The sequence below is a fragment of the Amphiura filiformis genome, chromosome 14 (genome assembly GCF_039555335.1).
Source record: "Amphiura filiformis chromosome 14, Afil_fr2py, whole genome shotgun sequence".
In the NCBI taxonomy this organism is placed as follows: domain Eukaryota; kingdom Metazoa; phylum Echinodermata; class Ophiuroidea; order Amphilepidida; family Amphiuridae; genus Amphiura; species Amphiura filiformis.
This window is the reverse complement of record NC_092641.1, coordinates 892,501-920,267: the sequence shown is the minus strand read 5'-3', so window position 1 is coordinate 920,267 and position 27,767 is coordinate 892,501. Positions and strand designations below refer to the sequence as shown.

The following is a 27,767-nucleotide window of genomic DNA, read 5'->3' as shown; positions in this document are numbered from 1 at the left end:
AGGTATTTCTAGTGCAATGCAGCGTCGGACTCTAGCTGAGAGCGTAGCCTAAGTCATTCCGGACTCAAAAAAGGGCTCTCCATACACAAATGAACAAACACAAAGGAGGGTAGTCTCCTCCGTGACCAGCTTGATTTCGATGGAGCGGAACCAAATTGGCTGCGGAGGAGACGGGTCATTTTTCCATGCAAATTTTCCAGTGTCAGCCGCCTGGTATTACTTCATTATTTATGTGGTTGCTCATGCATAAAATTCCTCCACATAGGCTATTTAGCTTAATCGGGAAGTGACCTCTTGAAATAATATCACACTGATCAGGCTGATCTTTATGTTATTACAGCGAGGCTCACATACAATTTAATAACTACTACCAGGGCTATGCTACTCAGCTCATTTGCATAGCAAAATGACCCGTCTCCTCTGCAGCCAATTTGGTTTCGCTCCATCGAAATCAAGCTGGTCACGGAGGAGACTACCCTCCTTTGTGTTTGTTCATTTGTGTATGGAGAGCCCTTCGTTGAGTCCGTTTGGACTTAAGCTACGCTCTCAGCTAGAGTCCGACGCTGCATTGTACTAGAAACACCTTCTCTGTGAACTCGCTAGAGCAAGGAAAATAAAAACTGGTTTCATTACTATCTGTTTTTGCAGATCTGCGACCATGGTGTTACCACAACTGTCTTTGCGTCATTAACATGTGCTGGAGTCTACACTATCATACTTGAGTCCCCCCCGGTGAAATTTGGGATATTTGGTCACCGTCGTAAGCGTCCTTACCCACACGAGTCGCCCAGGAGTAGGCCCTACCCGGCACTATTAATCATTAGTGGTTAGTCCCTAAATACAGTCGCGTATCATGTTGTCAATTATTCTTGATTATTAATGTATAGGCCTACCTTCGTTACTTGTGTCCATGGATATGATCCCATGTATAAGTAGTCTTCATAGAATTCACACAGTCTATGCCATGTCATTTACGGATACAAAGAGGATAATAATGTTGAGGGCGCCCACAAAATCTTACACCGTCTTACACAATGTTCCAAGGCAAAGTTCAGTTTAATATTTACTCATTGTACAAATACAGAAGTTTTATCATGTTATGATGTTGTCTGGATGGGTGGACAGTTGTCACACTGTGGAAAAACAACAACCGGGAATCCGCATTCATTTACAAATAGCATTAAATTAGTATCACCTAGTGGCCTCCGTGCAGTGGAAAACCTTAATTGTTTCATCAAAAAGAAATGAAAATGAAAAAAACAAACGGATCCACCTGTGTGCCTATAAAATGGGCACAGAAATTTGTCTCAAATATGAATGAATTTTAAGAAACATACGGGTTATGATGAACCAATGACCTGACGCCATGATAGTACAGGGTTCAAAAGAAATAACTCCCCCCTTAAAATTACAAAATATTTCTTTGCATAACTTGACATATATTTTGTTGATTTGAAAAATTCAAAAAGCTGTGAAAAGAGGAATTGCTTTTCAACCCTCCCAAAGTTGTTTCATTTGCAAAAGCAATATTTTTTTGTCAAAAATAATCACATTTTCCAAAAATGATGCTTTCAAAAAAAGTTGCACTTTACCACATTATGTACAAAACGTTATCGATATTAATGTTAAGGTTGATTTTATTCTTGGTTTTTTCCTTCACCTTTCTGTCTCTAATCCTTCAGGCACCCATGCAACCATTATTCAGTGCAAAACAAAGATTTGTTGAACTTAATTTCGGCGTAAAATGAAATTTTCTTTGAAGTTTTTATTCAGCAGTTGTTTCAAAATGATAAAATCACTATGGAGGAGAAATGAGCTCTCCACGCATAAGTTTGACCAAAAGGGTGAACATTTACCTGTATTGGGTCATCAGTTGAAGCATCTTGCATTTTGATTTAAAATGATGGTTTTCTTGGATAAAGGTGTAACACTCATGATGTAGCCACAAGAGATTGGCTGCATGCAGGTATTTGGCTGAATGCTGACTTCCAACCTCCAATCTTTGTTGGCCATTTCTTCTTTGTCATGTACGCCTTTATTCAAGAGAGCCGTTGCTATAGATCTTTGCAACTGTTTCAGTCTACAATTTGCAAGTAATTTTTCATCTCTTCAAGCCAGCGAAAGAAATAAGCATCACACTGCAACCCTTATTTTTACTCCTATAGACTCCTATAGAGATTTTACCATTTTTAAACACCGACTGAAAACCTCATTCATGTCAAAATTCATGTCAATAAATCATTGTTTTATACTGAAAGATGATTTTATGGGTTACTGAGTAATCGGATAGATAAAATTTAAGACAAATTAACTAACAATTTACATTGATCACGTTGATATCGAGAACGTTTTTGTACATTACATGTATAGGATGTTGAAAAGTGCAACTTTTTCTGAAAGCATCATTTTTGAAAAATGTGATAATTTTTGACCAACAAACATGATTTTCAAAAAGAAGAATATTGGGAGGGTAGCAAAAAGATTCTTCTATTCACAGGTTTTTAAAATTTTCAAATCAACCAAATGTATGTCAATTTATGCAAAGAAATATTTTGTAATTTTAGGGGGGAGTTATTTCTTTTGAACCCTGTAGGATCTATTAGTCGTTTTATATACAATGTATATACCGTGTTGTCATAATACCAATATTTGTCATAATACATAACGAGTAATATTTAGTATTGTAAATATGCAGTTCATATGCACACACGAACACTGATCTTTATGATATTCAGGTTGTTGTACATCTCATATAACATGTCATGTAGGAGGTCATATGTGTTGACCTTCTCCTATTGTATTTGTTCATCTGTGTATGGAGAGGATTAACGCCATTAAAACTCCATCAGTATTAGGGCGTAGTTCAGTGAACTCACCGGATTGCTATTCCAAGTACTTTGATACTACAGATAATATGTATTAATGGGTCGAGGCGATTGCATTGAAAAAATAAATTATTCATAACAGTTACGTAATCGATCGATAGTGCGGACACTTTTTGCAAACCACCAAAATTCGTGATCTTTTAGCGTTGGAAAAGAAACCACGTGAATAGAGTGCCCTCTCAAGAATATCAACTCTCTGCTACTACTAGTATTTGTTGTCTTGTCTTGTCTTGTCTTGTTCTTTATTGCGGACATTAACAATGACCAAGGCAATCTGGAATGATATAATGGTATAATGATATATAACTAACTGTAACATACTATACAATAACATACAATCCTCTATGCCCCCCCAGTCCTTGAGTGTATTATTTTAGGTACCTGGATAATGAGCACATGTATATCAAGGACTGAGAAACAACTTAGCTAAGTATTTACAGTCTTAAGGCGCATGGAACGCCGGACAGAAGGGGCTGCGGAAGGCAGGCTTGGTGGTGTGTATGTTTCCTTTAGATCCAGAGAGTTGTGGGGTAGCAACCGTGACAATGCGCGCTGTGGAAGCTGAGTGTCGCAGGTGGAAGAGGGTGGCGGATCCAGAGACAATGCTGGTCCAGGGGTGTTTGGTGCTGGTTGGGTTGTGAGTGTGTCTGGAGTAGGTGGGGCAGTGTTGTCCTTAGGTGGCATACATGTAGTCACCTTGCTCGGGTCGCTGGGTGCAGATGCTAGGGAGGGTCTGCGAGGTACGACTGGTGGTGTAGGAGGGCAGATGAAATGGTGGGGCTGGCAAGACACTGCAGGTGTATACCGCCGCAAGAACTTCCTGTTAAGTAAGGTTACTCGGCCAGAGCCATCTACGCGAACCACATATTGGTCAAACTGACGCACCTCAATGACAATGCCTGTTTTGTCCCATTTGGTTGGGTGAGGACCGGTTTGATTCTGGACTCGTACGTGGTCACCAATAACAAGGGGAGGAAGGTGTCTTGTGTGCTCGGAAAGCCTTTTGCAATTTTCATGTGTCTGTTACTAGGCATATCACATCAAAAATAAGCGCAGCAGAAACATGTTATTTAATGTTTCTACATGAATGAGCTTTATTAAAGCATCAAAAATCAAAAAACGGAATTGAAATCGGTCAATGCATTGTGATGTAGTGTCAATTTAAAGATGCTCGTAAATGGAATAAAAACCTGCCACAAAATGGCTGCAATGACAAAATTGGCACATTCCGAGATTTTGACGGTTTATTTGGACGCTTGCTTGAAAAAGCAGCGTTAAAGGGGGGTAACCCTATTGGTCTTGGATATGGATTGTCTTTAAAATTACATAATAATATCAAATATCTCCCCCTTTATGCTGCTTTGTGAAAAAACGAGAGCATTTTCAGCGTAAATGTGAATAAATAGCCAAATTTGCAATCCAATACCTTGTATACGTGAATTGCATTCTGGGTAGGCATGCAACAACAACAATTCCCGTATGACGAATGCTGACATGCTGCAATGCCCGGCCCGTATTGAACGGAAAATATTTGTTGTTGTTTTTGTTTTTTTTTGTTTTTTCGTACCGTTTCAGAAAAAAAGGAAACAAAATATATTTCCCTTGCAATATGTACATTTCAAATGAATATAAAAAGTTTGGGTTAAAATGGAGAGGAAAAAACCTTCCGATACCGGGTTTTGAACCCGATACCTCTTGGGTAAAAGAACGGCGCGCTAGCCAATTGAGATATTTCACCAACTGAAATAATCAAGGAATTGTTTTAACTATATACGGCTGACCGTCTCCTCAGCACTTAGCGTAGTTCGCTTTTTTCTCTTCCCATGATCCGAAGTAATTTTTATTGTTTACAAACTGGTATACCTGTAAAAACCGCTGTGATTCATGATTTCTCCGGAAATACATCGACTTGGAGCGTCAAATTTCAGGATAGTAATGAGAAAAATAGTATCTATTATGTGATACCAAAACCTCATCAACAATGAAAAATCGGGGGATGATGCTGTCGATCGGGTTACGGACCTTTAATTTAAGTATCACAGGTTAAATGCCTATCTTTCCTGACTTCGTTAAAGAAAACAAAATTAAAAAATGTATCATTGAATAATTATAATAAATTAACCAAATGTACTATTTTAGCAATTTCGGCCAATCTGCAGACAAATTAAAGCTGAAAAAATGACTATGTTCAGCTAATTAATATGCAAAATTGATGCCAGTGGAAAACCGTACACGATATCAGGGTGCGGGTTTTTTTGCACACATATATATACGAAGTTCTTTCAATTGATAACAAAAAATACACAAAAAGTAATTAATTATGCAAATTAGCTAATTACAGCTAATTATGTATTCATGATATTATTATGTAAATTAGGCATGAGTAATTTTGGTGTTTTTTAACATTCACCATAAATTTGTCAAGTATGAACCTGTTATGATGTTGAATAAAGAAACAGCAGTTAATTACTTTAAAATAATACAAAAAATACAAAGTTTGACATTTTGATGGTGTCTGGAATAGAATTTTCTTTTTACTGTCAACATGGTATATGTCACCATTACTCAAAGCCAAATCCGAAAAGTAAAAATAAAAATTCATTTGCAATGAGACTTAAAATTAACATGTTGTTATCTAGATTAACGTAGGAGGGCAAATGGTAAAAGGAAGCGCCGTTTCACTATAGCGCGTATACAAAACTAGTATGGCCTTGGACACACACAATGGCTTAAAGCTATTGTGGTTTGGAAAACTACTCCCTATGGAATATTTTTGGTAATATTATGTTTTAACTAGTGTTCCTCAAGTGCTTCATTCAATGTAGACGGAAATAATTCACATGCTAAGAAAGATTAGTATTTTAGCTAAATGGTGGTAGATCAGACTATTTCAATAGGCCTATATTTACTGATTTATGAGCGATCGTCAAAAAATCCATTAAACAGGCAGTAATTCTTGAACAAAGCAAAATTTAATTTGGTCGGATTCAATGGTAGCTTCAGAAAGGTTTCATATACCATATATTAAAATTTCAAACAATTGGGATAAATGGAACATACTAAGGAAATTCATTTTTGACATTGATGTTTTCCAAAAATCAGCCGACTTTGATGCGCGCTCTTTTTAATTCACTGTTATGCTTGCATGCACAGTGTGGCAGAATTATTGCGCAGCCACTGTGACATACCTACTGTTACGCAGGGCCTCTTCTCGGGCTGCCAGTGTCTCTCTCCATGTTGGATGTGGTTCATAGCGACCGGGGTGTATGGGAATGAAATCACGTATGGGTCGACCAAACAGACACTGTGCTGGGGAGAGTTTAGTCCCCTTGTCTGGTGTATTTCTGTATTGTAACATTGCCCGTTGAAAGGAGTCAGTGTCTAGGTCTCCATTGGGGTTTGTGTTGTCAGTAAGAATGCGTTTAACAGTTTTAACTGCAACTTCAGCTCTGCAGTTGCTGTGAGGGTAGGCCACAGATGATACACGGTGCCGGACTTGGTGGCAGTGGATGAGAACTCCGGACCACCATCAGAGGACAGCTCATCACTTATTCCATATGTGACAAATGTACGCCTGAGGCTGGAGATTAGGCCGTTTGATCCATCAGCTGCCCGTTCCACAATTGGCCAATTACTGTAGCGATCCGCAATGGCCAAGTAATTGTTGCCAGCAAGGTGGAAATAGTCAGCACATATCGACTGAAATGGGTACACTGGTGCAACAGGTGGGGTAGGTGGTGGATTGGGCTGTGATGGGGCCATACGATTACACTGTGAGCATCGTGTGCGCATGTGGTGGATATCGGACGTAATGCCTGGCCAAAAAACTGAAGCTTCGGCACGCGAGGTCATGGATGAGATGCCCTGATGAGCTGAGTGGAGGGACTTCAGAACCTCAGGGCGGAGTGATGGGGGATAATAATGCGGTGGTTGTGCATGGCAACGCCATCCAAAGAGTAGAGACCATCTCTCAGGCTGAAGTAATCTTGGACATCGGGAGGCATCTCATGGCGTGATCCTGGCAGACCATCCTCAATTATTGACAGCAGCTTGGACAATGTCTGATCACTTGTTGTCGCCAGGCGCACATCGTCCCATGTGATAGACTTAAGGGCACTAAGGGAGGTGGACATAGCCGCCACTGCACCAGGCTCATGTGAGCATGTGATAGATGTGGGCGTATTATGTACGTGCGCATTCAAGCAGAGTGAGGGGGAGGTATGTTGTATCGAGACGCAGTGTAGCAACATCATCTGGGAGGTGCATGCCCTTGGACTTGCTGACGGGGTGGCGGGAGACTCCGTCTGCTGCTCTGTGGCGAACACCTGGAACATGGACTATACGGAATAGATAGCGGAGTGATTTTTCCTTCAGGTTGCGAAGCCGTGGATTAGGGACATCTTCCAAGCATCTATCACCAAGGACCTTGAGGAGGGGCTTGTGGTCAACTGCAATGATCAGGTTATCGCAACCAAGGACGAAATGGCGTGCCTTATCTAATGCGTCTACGACAGCCAAAGCTTCCCCTTCTACAGGGTGGTAGCGCGACTCAGCAGGGGTTGTGAAACGGCTACCAACAAGGGTGACTTTCCACCCTGTCTTGCAGCAGAATGGGTCTGGTTTTGTGCATTGACAATGTTTTTGGAGCAACCAAAAGCCAATCCCAGTTTTGCTCCAATCTGTGGCAAGACACGTGGGGCGAGATTTGTCAAAGATCTCGACACCTTTGGAGATTTACTCTATGATGATCCGCTTTGAGTCTTCAAACAGGTCATTGAGTTCCTCCGTCCATGTAAATGGGGTACCTGGGCTAAGTAGCGAGCGGAATGGTAGCATCTTTTCCGCTGAGGCAAAGGCATAAGCTACTTGGTTGACCAGGCTATGCCAGGAGCGGATGTCTGTAATGTTGCGCGGGGTAGGGAACTTCTCAATGGCATCAAATAGGCTGGGGCAAGGTCTCACTGATGAGGGGGGTATTTCAAACCCTGCAAATTCAACAGTGTCTTTGGCAAAGACAAATTTGTCTGGATTAAGGGTGATACCCTTGCGACCACATAGATCTAGCCAGCGGACTGCCTGGGAGAAAGACTCTTTAATGTTGTAAGACCACAGCAGTGTGTCATCCACACATTTTGTTTTGTTGGGTATGTCAGTGATGATCTCGTCGTAACGACGAGTATAACCATCACCAGAGGCAAGGTATCATTGTGGTGCAAATCGGTATCTGTACCGGCCCCATGGGGTTATAAATATAGCGAGGTGTCTATCCTCTTCATGCAGTGGTACGCTGTGATACCCATTCCACGCATCAAACACTGTCTTTTTTGTGCTGTGAGGGACAGATCTTGCCTGAATGAAAGGAGACTGTGTGGTGGGTTTCGCGAGTTGCGTGCTTGTTAAAGGGCTGAAAGTCAACAGTGCGACGTGGTTTACCATTCTTTTTGGGGCATATTACCATCCTGTGGCACCATGTCACTGGCTCACCGACAGGAACTGGTTCAATGACACCGAGGCGAACGTCTTGGTCAAGGCCAGCCTTGACATCCTCCCTCCAGTGTAGGGGTACAGGGATAGGGGTATGATACGCGACTGGCTTGGCAGTGTTGTCAATTATGAGGCGGAGGGGCGGGCCCTGCATCATTGGTAATGGCTGGTGTTAACATGTATTAAAAGTAGATGATGCATAATAGTCAAGCAGAAAATGTTCAAGTCTTCCACGGTTCTCCTCAGTGGTTGGAAATGGGGGTGTCACTGGGGGTGGTGGGGCGCTTGGCGTTGGGGGCAAGCGCATGGGGCAGTGAGGGATAATTTAGTTTAGGGTCAGTTGCTGATTGGTCGCTGTTTGCTATCCCGGATGCACACACCGGCTGAGTTTCTCCAATTGTTGGGAATCTGTCTGATATCATCCCTAGGTCAATACATGCCTGCTTACTTAAATACAGATTGTCATTTGTGTCTGTGAAATAGACGATTTGGCGTGTTTGTAGGGTAGTACCATCTTTTGTTGTACCAGAGATTCTAAGAACAAGTGCCCGATGATGCGTATGCCTTTGTTGTCGGCGGCACTCATTTTCATAGTGACCGGTGTGAGATGGTGGGTTTGCAGACCCATGCGCTGGAGGAGTTTGGTACCTGCCAGACATATGACAGCCAGTGTCAGCTATTGCGCGGTAGTAGGCAGTACTTGGGGCGCGGGGCAAGTGAAGCCGAGCGTATCATAGTCTGAAGGGAGCGCACGAATGGCTACATCTATAAGGGGTTGGGGATCAGATGCCCGACGTTCCCAAGTTTTACACAGATTATTATAGACATGATGGTCAAGATTGATCACAGGACTACCGTCTGCATCTAAACTACATAGGTTATCAGGAAAGGTACTCAGATTAGAGTCATTAAACACATTAGAGTCATTGTCAATGCTGTAAAGTGTGTCAAATATGGCGCTTTCTGTGTCTGTCGTGCCTTTTCTCTGATTAGTAGGTTCTTTGGAATGTCCTTTGCGGCCGCCACCGCGGCAAACTGCGTCAAAGTGGCCCCGAACACTGCATTTTCCACACACATGGCCAAATGCAGGGCATGATTGCTCACGGTCTTTGCGGCGTGTGCCATGTGACTCTTTACGACCACAATAGTTGCAAATGTGTCTTTGATGAGTGTTATCTGCCTTCTTCATTGAGCGGTAGCTACTTGTGGCAGCAGTGGAGGCTATGTTACCTTGTAGGCGGGTGGCGGATCGTTTCCCGCTCTCTTTTGCCTCTATGTAGCTGACAGTTTCTTCTAAAGGCATGTTCTGTTTCTGCTCCCCAAGGAGCTCCAGTTAAATTTCCTCGTCGCTGATGCCACGAGAGATGGCGTCCTGTAGTACATGCTCACTATAGTCAACGTTCTGGTTGCATTTTGGGCAGGGCACAATGAAATTACATACCCCTGCCTGGCCACGAAGACGGGCGGCAAAGTTCCGTATCGGCTCATCTCTGTCTTGTCGCATGTCATGTAGCTGGACACGTGAAACCATGATATTTTCTTGACGAACAATGTTTTCATGGCTTTCAAGACATCCTCTTCAGATTTCCCAGTGAGTGTGATGCCCCCATTTGTGCGTGTTAAATCCTTGCTGAGGGGGTCATCGCAGCATTCAAGGAGCTGGATTACAATGTTTGCACCAGCAATTTTGGGGTCAATCAGGGTCAAATTTGGTCAATTCATTTGTTCATCACATTTTGCATGATTTGTTGTAGTGAGAAAATTTACAAGGAACAAACGCAATAAGATTTTACATACTGAAATATTATCGTCATGGATATTGTCCCGCAAGAGCTGAGACATCTAAGAGCATGTTTATTGTGTTCTCTTATAAAGATTGCCTTGGTCATTAATAACTACTTCTACTATTTGTTGTCTTGTCTTGTCTTGTTTTGTTCTTTATTGTGGACATTAACAATGACCAAGGCAATCTGGAATGATATAATGGTATAATGATATATAACTAACTGTAACATATCGTCGGCCGCACCACATACTGACGTATTTGCAAAATACGCATTTCGAGAAAATCGAACTTGAAAATCTAGTGATTTTCATTTGCTGCATAATCTTGATTAAAATATTATTGTCGATCAAAACCAGTTTAACAGTAATGCAAATATACCATATTTTAAATATAATTCACTAATCACTATCAGAGCATAACTTATTTTACAAAAAATCAATATTAAATAAAATACGTCACTATGTGAAAAGGACTAATATCAATTTCGCCGTTCAAATGACAAATACGTCGCGCAAATACGTTAGTATGTGAAACAGTTGCGCAAATACGTCAGTATGTGAAAAGGACAAAACAGCAATTTTGCCGTGAATTGACAGAGTCGCGCAAATACGTCGCGCAAATACGTCAGTATGTGTAACGGCAAATTCTTCAAATTGCAGATACGATATACTGGGCTTGCGCAGTATAGGTGATCGGCAAATACGGCGTTATGTGATGCAGACATTTCAAGGTTTTGTCAATACGACATAATTAAATCAATTAATATCTTACTAATTAAGCCACTTTGAGGCATGATTTTTGGTGAATATATAGAGTAGAACATAACAAACTAACATACCAATTTTCTCAAAATGTTAAAAATGTCGAATACGTCAGTATGTGATACGGCCGACGATATTATACAATAACATAACAATGTTCAACACAAAGTGAACGATGTTATAACTTGGAGGGCTAACAAACCAACACCGCCAAATTCGACTGACGTACAACGTGGGATGCTATGAGGAAATTGAACACTCGTTGTCTGATCATGCATGTGTGTTTATGGTTCGGATAGCGGTTACTTTGCAACTCTCGTTCCGCTTGGGTTTATTGAATACACTCTATATAAGGTCATTTCCATTTCGTTTCCAGTCCCTGGCTGAACTATTTTGTTCAGCTATTAGCTTTTTTAATAACTCCTTTACCCCATAGCATTAAAAAAAAATCTAGTATTTTGATAATTAAAATAGCTGGATGCGGTATGCAGCTGAGTGGGGTGATTACGGGTCGTTAAAACCACTAACCGCGAAATGCGGATATCGAACTAGTTTGCCCCGCAGGGCTTCAAAGAACCACAAACCGCGAAATATGGATATCCAACTAGTTTGTCCCGCAGGGCTACAAAGAACCGCTAACCGCGAAATATGGATATCCAACTAGTTTGCCCCTCCGAGCTTCAAAAAAGCACTCACCGCGAGATACGGATATCAAACTAGTTTGCCGCGCAGGGCTACAAAGAACCATTAACCGCGAAATATGGATATCCAACTAGTTCGCCTCGCATGGCTACAAAGAACCACATACTGCGAAATATGGATATCCAACTAGTTTACCCCGCAGGGCTACAAAGAACCATTAACCGCAAAATATGTATATCCAACTAGTTCGCTTCGCATGGCTACATAACAAAGAACCACTTACCCTTTTTTAAACTTGGTCCCATTTACGAAAGTTTCTAAAGACCCATACGAAGTCATCTATAGGCTACTTGTTGGTATTCTTAGTTGTCGGTGTTTATTTTGTAGAGCAAATGAATTAATGTTCGTGCGTAATTGAAGTTTTTCCGTATATACGTTATAATGTATTTTGATTTAAGAAAAAGTAGCAAATACTCACTTTGTTAAATTCTTCATCGTCATGTGCGATTCTGCGCTATATGTACATATGTAGGGCCTATTTGTAGCAGGTTGACACACAGTCAATTTGTTAAGTTTTATATAATACTCTACTACTCTTTATGAACACGCAATATAATAAGATACAGACCTTGAAATGTTTTTGATAATACATAGCCTAGTCATATTCCACCGCTTTCGAACAGTCTTAAACCTATAAGAGCACATTGTTGCATGTAAAAATTACTACTTTACTAAATGGGACAAAGTTGAAAAAAAGGGTGAAAAGCCACACAGGGGAAAGATTTTTTAAACTTTTGCTACTTTTTACGTTTTGAACCATTTAAATCCTAATAGCTCAAGATATATATCTCTCACTGGTGTATATTTTAATGGGAACTTGCATGTATCAGGAACCAGTTTTAGGGTGTTTTGCAAAAGCATGGTGCATTGTGATGCTATGGTGAAATTCGTCTTTGAACGTGAGCCATTTTGTTGCAAGTGATCAGATAATGATAGTGTTTCTAGAAATAACATGTTGGGGAAAAGGTCAGCGTTACAATTAACTACATATAGACAAATCCAACGAGCCAAGTCATGGTCAGGATTTGGTCGGCCATATTTGGTACGCGCATGCACCAAACAGGTGTTGTGAGTACCCAGTTGGGTGGATTAAACCCGCTTAAAATTCAATTTTAGATTTTTTTGTGTTGTAAACTGTCATCATTCTTTTGTCTACGTGTCACACGGGTGATAGAATACAGTTTATAATACCCTTCAAGGCCACATCATCCCACATTTTAGGTGGGATAGTTGGGTACCCGTCGCGGCTAATGGCTGCCGTTGAGGAGCAGCAATCCGTGAAATTGGATTCGTCTATATAAGTTCTTTAACATACATATTGACTAATAGTTTGAAACTTGATGAAGAGCATCGATCATATTAATTTAATTTGATTTTATCAAACTTGATTTCTCATTTTACAGCGTGCTTCGATGGACCAGATGTCATTGATCGTCCCATACCCAAGGCAGTTACAAGCAGTTATGAAATTTATGTGGTCGAGAATGCCGAAATATTGTGTAATGGACTGTTGACAACATGGGGTTTTTATCCAAGTGTAGCAGTGCCTCTCAAACTATTAGTACTACGACCATTGGGAGGAAGCGCGTACGATATCGTCGGTATTACCAGTGTTCCTGCTGCAGATGTGACAGCTAATGTGGCTAATGCATACGACATAATGCCAGAATCGTCTCGTATTGCGGTTGAAGCAGGGGATGTTCTTGGTATATTAAATTGCAATAACATTACACCTACGTGTAATAATGGAATAAAATTAGAATTTGGTCCTGGCATTGGTCAAATCTCTGCTTTTGGTATAGGAAACTTAGCAGACGTGATAGAAGGTTATTCATTTGTTTCGATCGATCCTACAGCCGGTACTTTCTCAATTTCAGCTACAATAATGTCGGGTATGTCTAACTTGAAACCTACTTTGAAGACAATTCTCATATTAAAACGATTCATATTTTGAACATGATAAAGTGCATGAAGGGAATCAATCAAAAATAAATAAAACTAGACGGTGCTCATAGAACACAACCTAGCCGCTGGAATGACCTTTGACCCCTAATCGGATGTTTAACTTTTACGAACCATCTAAGGTCAATCCATGTGTGCAAGTCCCAGCTCTGTACTACTTAACTTGTGCGATAAATAGCATTTTGAAGGTATTTTGTAAATGACCGGAAGTGACCCCGTAAATGACTATAAATTTTGGGCATCAGTTGTTAAGGTCAATGCATACCCAAGTCGAAACTCTGTACTACTTAATTTGTGAAAGAGATAGCATGCATTTTAAGACATTTGGTTGCAAGATTCTATGGTATATGGTGCAAGATTCTGAAGACATAATAATTGTCGAAATCGGCCTGAGCATAAATGTGCAGTGGACCAGAAAGAAGAAAGAAAGACAGAAAAAAAACTAGACTGTGATCATTGAACACAACCTAGTCGTTAGGTGGAAATGACCCCTACATGACCTTTGACCCCTATTTGTAATTCAGCTTTTGTGTAACAGCAAAGATCAATGCATACGCAAGTCCTAACTCTGCACTACTTAATTTGTGTGAGAAATAACATTTTAAAGGTATTTTCTAAATGACCGGAAATTACCTCTAAGTGACATTTGACCCGAATTCGGAGTTCCGATTGTGTGCACCATTAATTAACAGAATGTTCTTCTTGTCAAAACGAATTTAATTTTACTGAACTGACAGTTTTGGCCATCTTGGTCGAAGGCTATCATCGGAGTGATGGTACTTGATCCTTCCTTCTGGTTGATTGGTCACCGACAGAGGGCGAACTAGCGCCCAGAAGTGGATCGTATACGTGACTGAGAAAATGGCCCAGTCATCTCTGTTCATGGTGTTTGGAGCTCTCTTTCTTATCCACATGGATTCTTTGATGCGGCGTGCCCCCGAACCACTTTTTTGTCGAGGATTTTGGCGCCGTCCCAGTTGATTACATGATTATGCTGAACTGCGTGGTCTGCGATTGCTGATTTGGATTGTTCGCAATGAGATTGTTTTCTGGTTTGTCTAGTAAAGATACCTTTACTTTTTGCTACTTTGTCCGATTCCTTCTTATGTTCACCCAATCTGGTTTCTATTGTCTAGTGTCTATTTTGTCCTTGGGGTGGACTAACAATTTCCTCAGGGTAGTATGAGGGCGTACCGCGGTGGCGATGCCATGCTTTCTAAAAATGCGAGTGGTCGTTTCAGACAATTTCTCAACATATGGAATGATGGCAAGTCCTTTGTTTTTCTCTGTGGAGTCCTTGTTCTTGTTTGGTTTTGCCATATGTTTATTGTTCATTTTGCGTTTTACCTGGTTAAACGTCCACTCCGGGTACCCACATTGTTTTAGGGCGCGTTTGATTTTGTCCTCTTCCTGTTCTATATCCTTCTTATGATGTATTGGGTGATGCGAAGTGAAGGTGAGGTACTGGTCTGTGTGCGTTGCTTTCCTGTAAAACCAGCAGTTTTACAGTACCATCGGGTTTGCGGACGATAAGTGTATCGAGAAACGGTATTGACCCATCATGTTCTTTCTCATAAGTAAACTTAATATTGTCCGTGGGGTCGGTTTGATTCAGATGAGTGGTTAAATTATCAACCCGGTTTTCGTTGACAATCTCCAAAATGTCATCGACATAAGAACATTCTGTTAATTGTATCACACAAACCTGATGAATTTCATCAAGAATATTGTGTGCACCAGCTAAAGTCAATGCATGTGTGCAAGTCCCAGTTATGTACTACTTAATTTGTGCGAGAAGTAGTATTTCCAAGATATTTTGTAAATGAGCGGAAGTGACCCCTAGATTTTTAAACTTGGAGTTTAACTTTCGTACATCAGCGAATGTCAATGCATGTGTGCAATCCCCGGCTCTCGGCTAAAGAATTAAGGCACCAGTTATGTTCACCCCTTGTATATCCTAAACAAAGACAGATATGTCAAAATTGGAACCAGCGGCCAATAGCTGCAACTTTTAGCTCGAATTTAAGACCGCTTTTGTTGAAATTGTTCAAGAAATAAAGATATGACGATCCAAAAACCCAAGGAAGATGACAATTTAAAAGTTGCAGTTTGCTCCATTGGTGTCCTATTGATTTGCACACAAAGCGTTCACGAACAAGAGAACGCAGTGCTTCCATGTCAAAACTAGCGTCGTGCTTTCGTTGATTAGAACACAAAAGTGCAACTTTTGATTTCGTTTCTTTATTATGTTTTAGACCACCGTTTCTTCAGTTTTCAACCAACAAATGAGGTCTTAAATCAGAGCTAAAGAGTAAAGGTATTGGCTGCTTGTTTTCATTTGGTGCTTTTTTTCCGGGGGGCTTTTTCCCGGGGGTACTTAGTACAAATGACCATACGGGGACGTGGCGCTAATATGGGTAGCATTTTCGGCCTTTTGGTATATCAATGACCCATTTTTCTAAGCCAATTTTGGTATATGAATGGGCCTTGTTTTCAAAAAATAGCCCAATTTTGCCTCAATCTAGTTTCGAAATTGTCCACAAAAAAATTGGGAAAATTTGTAAAAACTAAGACAATTTGGGTTAAATTTGGCCAAGAACTTTGACTTTTGATATATCAATGGGTCCAAATTTCTTGAAAAATTGGTATATTTATGGATCCACTTTCAAATTCTCACCGGCACATTCCTACTAAACTTGAGTACCCCCGCCCCGGTGCTATTTTCACCTTTCACACAATTTCGTCAGGAAAACAGGCCTGCCTCCTTATCCGCTCTGTTGCCACTAATTTTGACAAGTGTGTGTTTCATAAACCAGACTTCAACAAGTCGTCAGAAGAGTATATTCCTTTCTTGGAGGAAATACGCACTTTGACGTATTCTAGATCTTCTCCGATATTATTGGATAGTAGTACATTGACTACGTAAGATATTTCCGGTTCGTAATGCCCTTTCTTTGAAGGCATATGGACTGTGAACACAGCAACTAGCACACAACAACACTGTAGTAACTGTGAAGAATTGCGTTTACATTGTCTTAGATACCAACACAGAAAAATCCCATTATATTAATAGCCAATTACTACTTTCACAACATATAATGTAATCTGGAAAGTCTTACACCTTAATTGTAAACAAATAACTCCAGATGTAAACAAAGATAGATAATCAAATTCAATTACTCTGGGCACATCACACAGTCCAAACTTCGCATCCATAGATGACTCGACTGTCGCAACAAAACGTCAGAGCTTAAATCTCCTGGGTAGAGATAACTTACAGATATCTATAAGCTTGGCCTCCAAGCTACTGCCTTTCGTATCTTGACATCCTTTTCTGTACTCCCAATCCGATGTACCTTGGTATTTGAAGTTCTCCACCTCGCCGTCTAGTTTACCATCCTGATGTTTTCATATTCAACCCTACTGCTGTTCCAACTCTTTAGAGCATTTCCTGAGCTTACCCTTTTCCTCGGATAATAGTGCAATCTCGTCGGCAAAATCAAATTCTGTCACCATCACTGGCCCAACTCTTCTGTTTTTCCTACTTTTTAGGTGAAATCCAAGCTCTTCCTCCTTCCCATCAATTGCAATTCTCAGAGCAAAATCAAGAACCACCACAAACAGGTATGGGGCTAGGGTGTCTCCTTAGAGTACGCCAGCCAAGATTTCAAATATGAATGTGTCGACATCGTAACAATGTTAAGAATAGAACACTGATCTCGCTTCTCTTTTAGCGGTACATCATTGCAGAAATCTAATACAATGTCATCCGAGTTGCTTTTTTTGAATACCTCTGGTGGTATGCCATGTTCTCTGCAATTCTTTCCTTCAACATGTGACGCCTTAGCCTTTCCAAATTCCTCCTGGTCAAATGGCTCATCTTTGACGTCAAGTTCAAATAGGATTAGAGTTATCGCTTCATCTTCATCCTCTATGTCAGGGGGACTTCCAAGCAGGTTCCTAAAGTGGTCAAACCAATTTGACACGCGTCCCTTATGTATGTCGCCCTCCAGCTGGCCCTTCGCTGCATGCGTTTCATTTCGTTATGTCATTAATGTCTCCTCATGCAGCTTACTGTTAAGGTTTTCCTCCATTATTAACTTGTAAGAATCTTCATGTTTTTTTCTTAGCCTCCTTTTGGCCTTGTTGTGTCATGGTGATACGTCTCATATGTTTTCATGATCTTGTCTCTTGCCTTAGTTACTCTAGATCACTTAAAAGATGTAATCTGCGAGGTTTGTTTCTTGAATGAATGATCTTCTCTGCTACTTCATTGTTGGTGGCAATAATAAATCTTCCATATTGGCATTTTATTCATCCTCATTCTCGAAGATCTCGAATTTGTCACGTACTTGTCACAGGAGTCAAAAACATGATTTGGGCTTTGAATGTTACTCCTTCCATAAATTAGCTCAGATGTGGGACTTGCACACGTACATTCACCAACTTGCGATCAAAGATCATTTATGGGTCACTTCAGGTCATTTACGAAATACTTTTAAAAATGCTACTTATCGTCATGCATTGCCGTTAGCTGGTGCACAACAGTTAAAGTACGATTTGAGGTTAAATGTCATTTAAAAGATCATTTACCAGATACTTTAAAATGCAACTTCTCACACAAAATGAAGTAGTGCCTAGTTGGGACTTGCACATTATACAATAACCTTAGCTGACACATTACTTGCGTAATATTTGTTTGTGTGTATTGTATCAGTGGGAGCTGGTAGCCTAATGGATAAGGCGGTCGTCTAGAGATGGGTCGGGGGTTCGATTCCCATGCCGGCACATTCCCTTGCTTTTTTTTTTTCAAGTTGAGTTGTGTGCCGGTCGGGATTTGTGTTTATTTGTCGTGTTTAATTATAACACTTTGGGTTGGTAAACTGTTCATTTTTTCTGATTAAATATATTCAGTTTCCTCTTGTAGCGAGCAATTCTTTCTTAGCTGACACACTTAAATTTGGAGGCAAATGTCATTTAGTTTCTAAGGTCATTCAGGGGTCATTTGCACTTAACGGCTAGGTTATATTCTATGAACACTGTCTAGTTTGTTTGATACATGTTTGCAGTTTGTGAGCCGGGTAGCCAAGTGTCAGTTTCAGGATGCACGCCTTGTGATCCTGGATCGTACCAAAGCGAATCAGGAATAGATTTATCGTGTAAAGATTGTGAGCCGGGATCCTACCAGGCCAATGCTGGTGCCACCTCTTGTGATAGATGCCAACCAGGTACATATCAGCCTAATTCTGCTGCTTCCTCGTGCGTTTTGTGTGATCCTGGTTATTCCCAACCATTGAAAGGAGCGAGTGAATGTTCGCCATGTGCACCTGGGACATATGCACCAAATTCTGGTTCCGCGGTGTGCCTTCCTTGTGAAGCCGGGACCATTCAGGAAAACTCAGCGTCTACCGAGTGCAAGCGATGCGATATTGGCTACTATCAAGATTCGGAATTCAGCACTGAATGTATTCTATGTGGAGCAAGTATGTCAACGCTTACAACAGGATCCAATTCTGCTGATTTGTGTCTGGGTGAGTACTCATATTTTTTTTTAATTCGAAATGATGCTGCGGACGGAAAATATCGTTGTGAATAATAGAAGCTATGTGTCTCCATTGCCTTCACATTGCCCTAACAATGAAACAGAGTGGGTATGTCCCTACCGAATGAGAACAGCATCATGAACAGTGATTTTTCATACTTAAAGGCTTAATGTACGATTTCCTTCAAATTTTAAATGTGTCATTATGTACTAAAAATGCTAAAATAATACTAGTAATAATGATCGGGAATGGTTTCTGTCCATTTTGAGCTGAAATAACGAGGTAACGTGAAAGAAACACTGCTTGTTATTTTGGCCGTTTAACACGCAGTTCTATGGGCAGACATAAGGTCATAATTTCTTGAATTATGACTTTATGTCGAACTTTGCTCTGTTTACCTACAAACACAACAAATTTGGCTGATTCCATTTAGGTGCAAGTCGTGACATGTGTAAACATTACAAATATGCCAAAAAATCATATAAAATGGCGGGTCCACGGACAGAACCTGCTTCCAGTGAGCTATCTCATTAAGCGATAAAATAATATATCCGAAAAAGACATAAATATCCAAAAACTATGGAACAATTTAGAGTCTCATTTTTGTAAGGAATTTCTATCTGGAAATCCTCGGGTAATTCTGGCTAGAAATACCCGAAATATCGAATCATGCTGTAAACATCTTGACATGTTAAACACCATCTGATCTCATCACTATACCGTGTACATGGTATAACAATATTGATTAATCGAAACAACTTTGTGAGAGATCATTGTTTCATGTCTTATTGGCTTTTAATGCGGCGTTCTGAATAGTAAGCGTGCTAGGCTAGGAATGAAACAAAATATTAATTCCGTACAGCTTAAAAACATAGCAAAGACTTGCAATTAGTGGAGTTCACATAATTGTCTTTCAGGCTTGAAAGCATGATTGTATACTTCATATGTACCTGCACTTGGTACTGTATTTTATTTCTTTGGAGCCTTGCAAATGTATTAAGTTATGCTACTCTGCGCATAACATATTCTCAAACGAAACCCACTTCTTGAATTATGACTTTATGTCGAACTTTGCTCTGTTTACCTACAAACACAACAAATTTGGCTGATTCCATTTAGGTGCAAGTTGTGACATGTGTAAACATTACAAATATGCCAACAAATCAGGTTTGAAAAAAATTAACCAAATTCATGTTATAAGATCGTACATTATGACTTTAAACATCATGATCATGATGATAAAGTACTTTTTGATATAGTGCTAAGAAGTGGCACGTCATAAAGAAAGTCAAGATTGTGTATAATTATGTAAACATAAAGGATTTGAATGTTAAATGGGCTCAAAAATCAAAACAACTGGCAATATTGTCCTTATTTTGCTTGATTGGCTCACATATAACATTAGATTTATGATATGAGGAATAGGTCATACATTATGTGTAATTTTATTTTATTCTCAGCGTATTGTCAGTCAGGTGAGAGTTCATCAACAGGGCTAACTCCTTGCACTCCATGTGAACCAGGATCGGCTCAGTCTAGTCCACGTTCACTTAACTGTGATCTGTGCCAAGCAGGTACATACCACCCGAGTGATAATCAGGCATCCTGCCTTGAATGTGATCCAGGATCGTACCAACCAAACGTAGGAAGTACTGAGTGCATTCCCTGTCGAAAGGGTTTCTATCAAAGCGCAGGTGCTCAAGTTGTCTGTGATCGCTGTCCATCAGGGACGTCTACAGCAGCAACAGGTTCCGTTTTCTCTGATTGCACAGGTAAATACGTAGTATATTTATAAAGTATTACGTCTATACAGTTTGAATTGTGAAAAAATTAAGGTGTTTATGTATTAACCCTTCAGTACTCCTTTACAGAACTGGCAGTGGCGTGCGCAGAGGGTTGGGGGCGGTCGCCACTTTTGTTGGACATTCGGGGGAAATTGGAAGGTCCCGTGGAAGGAAAAATCTCTGAGAAATTCAGAAAAAAGTATTTATGAAAGAGTCCGTCACTTTTGACGGTGCAAAAATGTAAAAATGTGCCCCCTCAAAATAGGATTCCTTGGCCTTTTAAAACGCTAAACCCCAGAGCTTCCGGGCTGCCCCCGGGACCCCCGCCAGTGGCTTTGCCCCTGCACCCAACCTGTGAGGGGCTGCGCACGCCACTGAATACTGGTTATAACTGATATACCTAATTTGTACACCAACCGGAGTGATACTAAGAGTTACAATGTGTGATTTGCTCCGCAGCGATGCCCTCTATTTGTTTTTTTTTTTTATGACTACTTTTTGCATGATTGTAATGCCCAGTGGTGTACTAAAATACCACGTGAAAGACTAAGCCTGAAGTGCTTTAATTACAATAAACGTTAAGTTTTTATATTAAATCCGGAGATTATTCATCTTGTGCATATTGCTATTCGTCTTATGTCTTGTTTGTACATCCAAGCTGCATGAAGCTCCGCCAATAATCATGATACTAATATGAACGGCGAGCTAATACATGCACGCATGGTAGGCGCTGGAATAAAATGGCAATTTTCTTCAATTTCCCTCATTTGTTTGGCTAGAAATTAAAAGGGGACAATGTGATCAGTGAAAACTAACATTTAAATAGGAATCTATTCTTTATGCAAATCATACATTACTGCTTTGATTTATTAGCTTATTAGATTGATTAATATGACACAAATCAATCCTACACCCCCCCCATTATAGTCAGACTGTCAATATATTGGTGTTACTTTTCTTTACAGCGTGTCAATATACTGATGACATTAATCAATTGGACAATGACCAAGACGGCCAAGGAGATGCTTGTGATGACGACGACGATAATGATGGTACATTATATAATTTATGTCTTTAGACCTACATAAACCAGGTCTAACTTTAAACCAGACTTAACTATGGAGGTTACACTTTATGGAGAGATCACTTTAATTTTGTTTTCTTTCCCTTTATTATTCCTTACATACCCATTTAATATTAAGCTGCATGATTTTACCCTTAACATAATCTACAATAATATGGAATAAGATATTTAAGTACCAAAAGGTTGAATCTCTGCAGGACTAATCTTGATAGGTAGTCCAGATTACTGATTCTATACCAGGTTATTGATACTCACTTCTTTAGTGGACACTCGGGTCCGTATGAACAAAACAAGTTAGACAAGGTCTAACTTTAAACTTGGTCTACACTCTAAATTACAAGGATTTAAAAAAATCCTTAAGGTTGTAATAAGGGACCAATCAATTTTAGATTTAAAATTAATCTTACAGGTTTGAATTTTAAATCCCGTATGCTTTATTTTAAATCTAATGTTGAATGTAGCTATGGAGTTTTTGATATTTTACAAACCTTATTTTATATTATTGTAGATCCTGTTGAGGGCAAATGCATGTAGCTTGATATTAGATGGCTGTTGTTATGTTTTTAAGATATCATACATGTAAGTCAGACAATGTGGCTTCTGACCAATAACGAATTTATAATAAACTCAACCCAGAAAGATTATAGATGGTCAGATATATCGAGAACTGAAATATATAGCAAAAACCTATTTATTTAATGTATATAAAGCACAGCTTTCTCCTGCGCATTTTGATACCTCTTTTGTTGCTATACGATATCATTTGGTTGAGTTATGGGCGCTTGAGTGGCTTCAAGTCAGATTTTGAAAGTTGCACTTAGCTCCTATTCAAGCCAAAAGATAAGAACATACGACGACGAATCCAGGCAGTGATAGACAGGGATGGTGGGCACACCAAGTATTGAGATGTCAGTAGAGTTCATGAGAGTTCATGAGATAATTCAGAGATAAGTAAAGGGTAGCAAGTATTGTAGTTGGAAGTCGAAGGAGTAAAATAAAGTAAAATTCATGGTTAAGTAAACAGAGCACATCGGTGTCCTTTGTCTTGATTTTGTGTATGGGGTGTGTACACGACGAAAGCATTTGGCTTGAATAGGAGCCAAGTGCAAAATCCGACTTGAAGCCACTCAAGCGCCCATAACTCGACCAAATGATTATCGTAGAGCAACAAAAGAGGTATCAAAATGCGCAGGAGAAAGTTGCGCTTTATGCACATTAAAGTTTTTGCTATATATTTCAGTTCCCGATATATCTGACCATCTATAATCGTTTCGATACTTTCTGGGTTGAGTTTAGTTCATGTCTGTGTGCAATGTAAGCTTATAGTGATCTACATATCTTTGCCTTGAATTTTGTTGTTGTTGTTCCTTAGGTATTAGTGACGAATCTGACGTGTGCCCGTTTGTCCCCGATGCCAACCAAGAAGACCGTGATAGAGATGGTGTCGGTGACGCGTGCGATAATTGCCCAATGGACATAAATGTTGACCAAGCCGACGCCGACAATGACAACGTCGGTGACGCATGTGATAATTGTGTAAATGATGGAAATCCAGATCAATCTGATTCAGATGGGGATGGATATGGGGATGCGTGTGATCGTTGTCCCGGCATACGAGGTGAGTAAAGCAATAATTGTCAGGATTAGATGTAGGATTTTGTATGTGAGCACGGTACGTAAACACATGACGTCCGTTTGATCTGATTCAAAAGTGCTGATTGGTTACAGCAGTCGAATAATTAAAAAAAATTTAAATTGACTCATATTTTTTACTCATCTGTATTAGACGTATTAGACGATCCTGATACTGATAATGATGGTATATGGGACGAATGTGACAACTGTCCGGATAATCCTAACCCGAATCAGGAAGACACGGATGGCGATGGGCGGGGAGATCAATGTGACAATTGCCCATTAAATAAGAACCCTTCGCAGGAGGATGGCGATTTCGATAACGTCGGTGATATATGTGGTAAGATGGTTCACATGTACATGTCAACTGTACATTCTTTAAATTAAATCCTCACAAATGAATAGAATCTATTTAAATTTGGCAAGTATTCCGAGGGGGACATAACAGAATCTTTTTTTTTTTCAAAATGAAATGGGTAATCTTGACAAATAATGAGTTTGAGATCTTGTCAGTTTGAATAGTTACTTGTTAAAATTAAACAACAACTATAAGATTGTTGGTTCAAAGTGATAATATACCTAATCAAAATGTATATCTCATCAAAACTTATAGTCACGGGATCAGAAATAAATTCATATTCAAAAAAAGAATAGTACGAAATTATATTGTATTGTCCTTTACAACGATGTTTACACAACCACTCACCCCATACCCCACCCCTTACGCATGTCCATTTAACTATCGACCTCGGGTGACCTCAGGTCAATTGACTTCACGTAAACAATTATGTTGAAATAAAAGCTGATTCAAAATGAAGTACGCTCTCGTTTGTACGAAATCTATAACATCCAAAATTCAAAAACATTAGAATGATTAACAAACACGTTTGTTCTCACTTTAATATGATTCATGCAGACATTTGCCCGCCAAATTTCTGTCGTAATGGTGGTACGTGTGTCAGTAACACTGGAAGGGATACTGCAATTTGTCAGTAAGTATATTGGGCATTTTAATGTATAATTTACTCATTCCTTATGTGTCATTTTTACTTGATGGCAGCTTTTTACTCAAAATATGGGTTACTATAAATTAAGGGTAACCATTGATTGCATTATGGCTTTCGTCAATCACATTGCGAGTGTATGGCATAGAGTAATTCATTACTCGCGTTCGGCGAATCGCGGAAAGCGCTTCACGGGGCAGTAGTTTTGGATCACGCAAAAATCACGTCGATTTGTATCACAAAGGTTCACTGTTCTATAAAGAATAGGGTCCACAAGTTATAAGTTCCCCTTCTAATACTTTATTTAATAAATCGAACAATATTTTACGAAATGTAAAAGTTGAAAATTATGTAGCCTTATTTGTTTTACAAATTGTAGCGTCACGTGTCATTGCATTCAGTCACAATGGTTCATTTTGTACAAACGATACCGTTTTTAACGTTGTAAAAAGTGGCATCTGAGTCCATAGGAGCAACTCACATTATAATACAGTGGGTCAGGCCTATTCATGTGCAGCATTAAAAACGGTATCTTTTTTACACAAGTAACCATTGTGACTGAACGCAATGACATGTGACGCTGTAAATTGGTCCACATGTCTACATAACTTTTTACATTTTTACATTTGGTAAAACATTCTTTGAGTTATGCTAAAAAGTATTGGGGGACTTTTTAATTATTGTTAAAATGTGGTGTGTTTTTTCTTAGATGTTCAGTCGGTTTTGGTGGTATTACATGTACTGACATTGTTCCAGATGATGGTGGCATCGAAGATGGCGGCGGTGCCAGACCAGGTAAATATTGACGGATACATTGTGATTTATTTGTTTGATTTCTTTTTGTTTCATTGATTATCGGTGTTGTCAGTTAAAAGCAGAGTGAACCGCTCAAAAACTATTTTAACACGTTATGAACGTGTTACAAACGTGTTTTGGTTTTGGTGAAAATGTTTTAATGACATGTTGATCATTAATGTCCGGGTATACAGATGTAATGAAGGTGTTTTATAACATTTTTATATAACAAAAATACTGTTCAGTATACCGATTTCATCCCAGCGAACACAAACCTTTTAAATATCGGGCTATATATATACAGGGTGAACATTATAATATAATGTTGTATAAGTATTGACACAATATCGTAATTATTGTTAGTTTGTTTGTTTTTTTTTTTTTTGGAGTTTTTTATAAAACAAAAACCCCATATTATTCTTATCGCAACATACTTATTGACCCTGTGGAATACTAGGTCTGAAAAGTGTTATGTGATTTGTTTAGATTTTGTGAGCCAAATAATGCCGAAGGTGACCCACTTTTTCTTCATACAGTATTCAATGGATCCTTCAGATATTAAACACATTATTTGGGCTCTCGTTCAAAGGGGTCAGGGTCGTTCAACCAAGGCTGGTCGGGCACCATCCTTTAATATGACATTGGCCTATGAGAAGGAACTAAATTTTACAAATTTGGTCATTTCGGATTCAGTCATTTTAATGAAGCTGATGAGCAGCAAATTAATTAATATTTTGCTATGCCCATTTATGTCAAGAGGAATTCTTGAGAATTTGAAACAGGATTTCGTAATTTATGTTTATAATGTGTGGGGCACTGCGGTTGGTGGGTGTGTGGGGGGAGGGCGGGGTGTTTTATTACCCGGGACAGCGGCGTACTGTGGCCTCTCCCACCCGAGGGCTGCAGAAAAGGTAAATTGTGCCGCCTCCTTCATCAACAGCCCGAAAAGGTTGACCCAATTGTTTTTGATTGTTTGAAAAAAAAAAAATTAGGCGCTAGCGACCATAAGAAAAAAATGTTGATGTATAGTTCCATGCATTGGTTTCACGACTTTTTAAGAATTTGTTCGCTCTTTTTCTTTAATAATTATTTTACCGCCCTTCTTCTTCCTCCGCCCCTCTCCCCCCCCCACCCCCCGAAAAATACGCGCATGTCGGGAGGTCTCAATTTCAACTTTTACAAAGTTTGTAGTTTCCTAGACTACGTGTATAGTTGCTAACTCTGCACCAATTTTTTTTCAGGATTCAGTGACACTTCCATTGCTGTTATCAGCATGTCGTGTGTTATAGTAGTTGTGGTCGGTCTGGCGGCCATATTGGTTTTTCTGCGCATGTTACTTACCGCATCACGTGGGATAAAAACATCTGGTATAAATGATCCACAAACGTCACCATTCAGTAATACGCCGAGAAGCAGGGCGTATTATTATAACGGACGCGTAAACCTATACCCAGGGATTTAGCCATTAATGCTATAAAGTAAGTATGCTAACCTTTTCCAATTAAAGAGTTTTGGGAAAAGATTTGAGGACATTGAATCCCGATCATTGTACGAAATAAGGAGTGGTACCATGCAAAATTGGAAAATATCAATTACCTGGGGCTATATTTTGTTATTATTATCGTTTTCTTCATTACGGTTAATTTAAACATCTAACTACCTACTTTATTTATCCATATTCTGGCACTTGCTATTCCATTTTATTTTCACTCTAAATTGAAGCTAGTTTGCAAAATAAGAGGTCCGAAATTTCAGAGCGATATGCTTGTTTATTCTAACAGCCATTGTGCGGACGCGATTGTAATCATGTAGCCGCTTTTAGATCAAACAATTGCGCATGTCGATGCTTTCTCCTTTCCCTTTACCCCTTTTCCTTTCGTTTTTCCTTTCCTTCCTTCTTTCTTTTCTTTCTTTATTTCTTTCTTTTTTCTTTCTTTCTTTCTTTCTTTCTTTCTTTCTTTCTTTCTTTCTTTCTTTCTTTCTTTCTTTCTTTCTTTCTTTCTTTCTTTCTTTTCTTTCTTTCTTTCTTTCTTTCTTTCTTTCTTTCTTTCTTTCTTTCTTTCTTTCTTTTTCTTTCTTTCTTTCTTTCTTTCTTTCTTTCTTTCTTTCTTTCTTTCTTTCTTTCTTTCTTTCTTTCTTTCTTTCTTTCTTTCTTTCTTTCTTTCTTTCTTTCTTTCTTTCTTCCTTTCTTTCTTTCTTTCTTTCTTTCTTTCTTTCTTTCTTTACTAACTTACGCCCGTCTGGAATCAAGACATTAAAAAACCCATATGGTAACCTTCAACACCATTAGAACATTTATCCCAATAACCTCAGAACCCTCAAAGTCACTATGCTTATTGCTA

General features: G+C 39.5%; 1 protein-coding gene across 2 annotated transcripts in view; it reads left to right on the top strand.

Annotated features, from left to right (window-relative positions):
* LOC140169605 (uncharacterized) overlaps positions 1 to 27,767 on the top strand; it is an 83,572-nt gene that overhangs the window by 54,245 nt on the left and 1,560 nt on the right. The window contains exons 2-10 of one of the 2 annotated variants that reach the window (XM_072192869.1): positions 13,022 to 13,510; positions 18,650 to 19,111; positions 20,584 to 20,895; positions 21,873 to 21,959; positions 23,364 to 23,609; positions 23,778 to 23,966; positions 24,543 to 24,618; positions 25,340 to 25,425; positions 26,667 to 26,903. In XM_072192869.1, the coding sequence (XP_072048970.1) occupies positions 13,022 to 13,510; positions 18,650 to 19,111; positions 20,584 to 20,895; positions 21,873 to 21,959; positions 23,364 to 23,609; positions 23,778 to 23,966; positions 24,543 to 24,618; positions 25,340 to 25,425; positions 26,667 to 26,887 (2,168 nt within the window). In that variant the 3' untranslated portion in view covers positions 26,888 to 26,903. The remainder of the gene's footprint in view (positions 1 to 13,021; positions 13,511 to 18,649; positions 19,112 to 20,583; positions 20,896 to 21,872; positions 21,960 to 23,363; positions 23,610 to 23,777; positions 23,967 to 24,542; positions 24,619 to 25,339; positions 25,426 to 26,666; positions 26,904 to 27,767) is intronic. The other variant, XM_072192870.1, reaches the window with a different exon arrangement.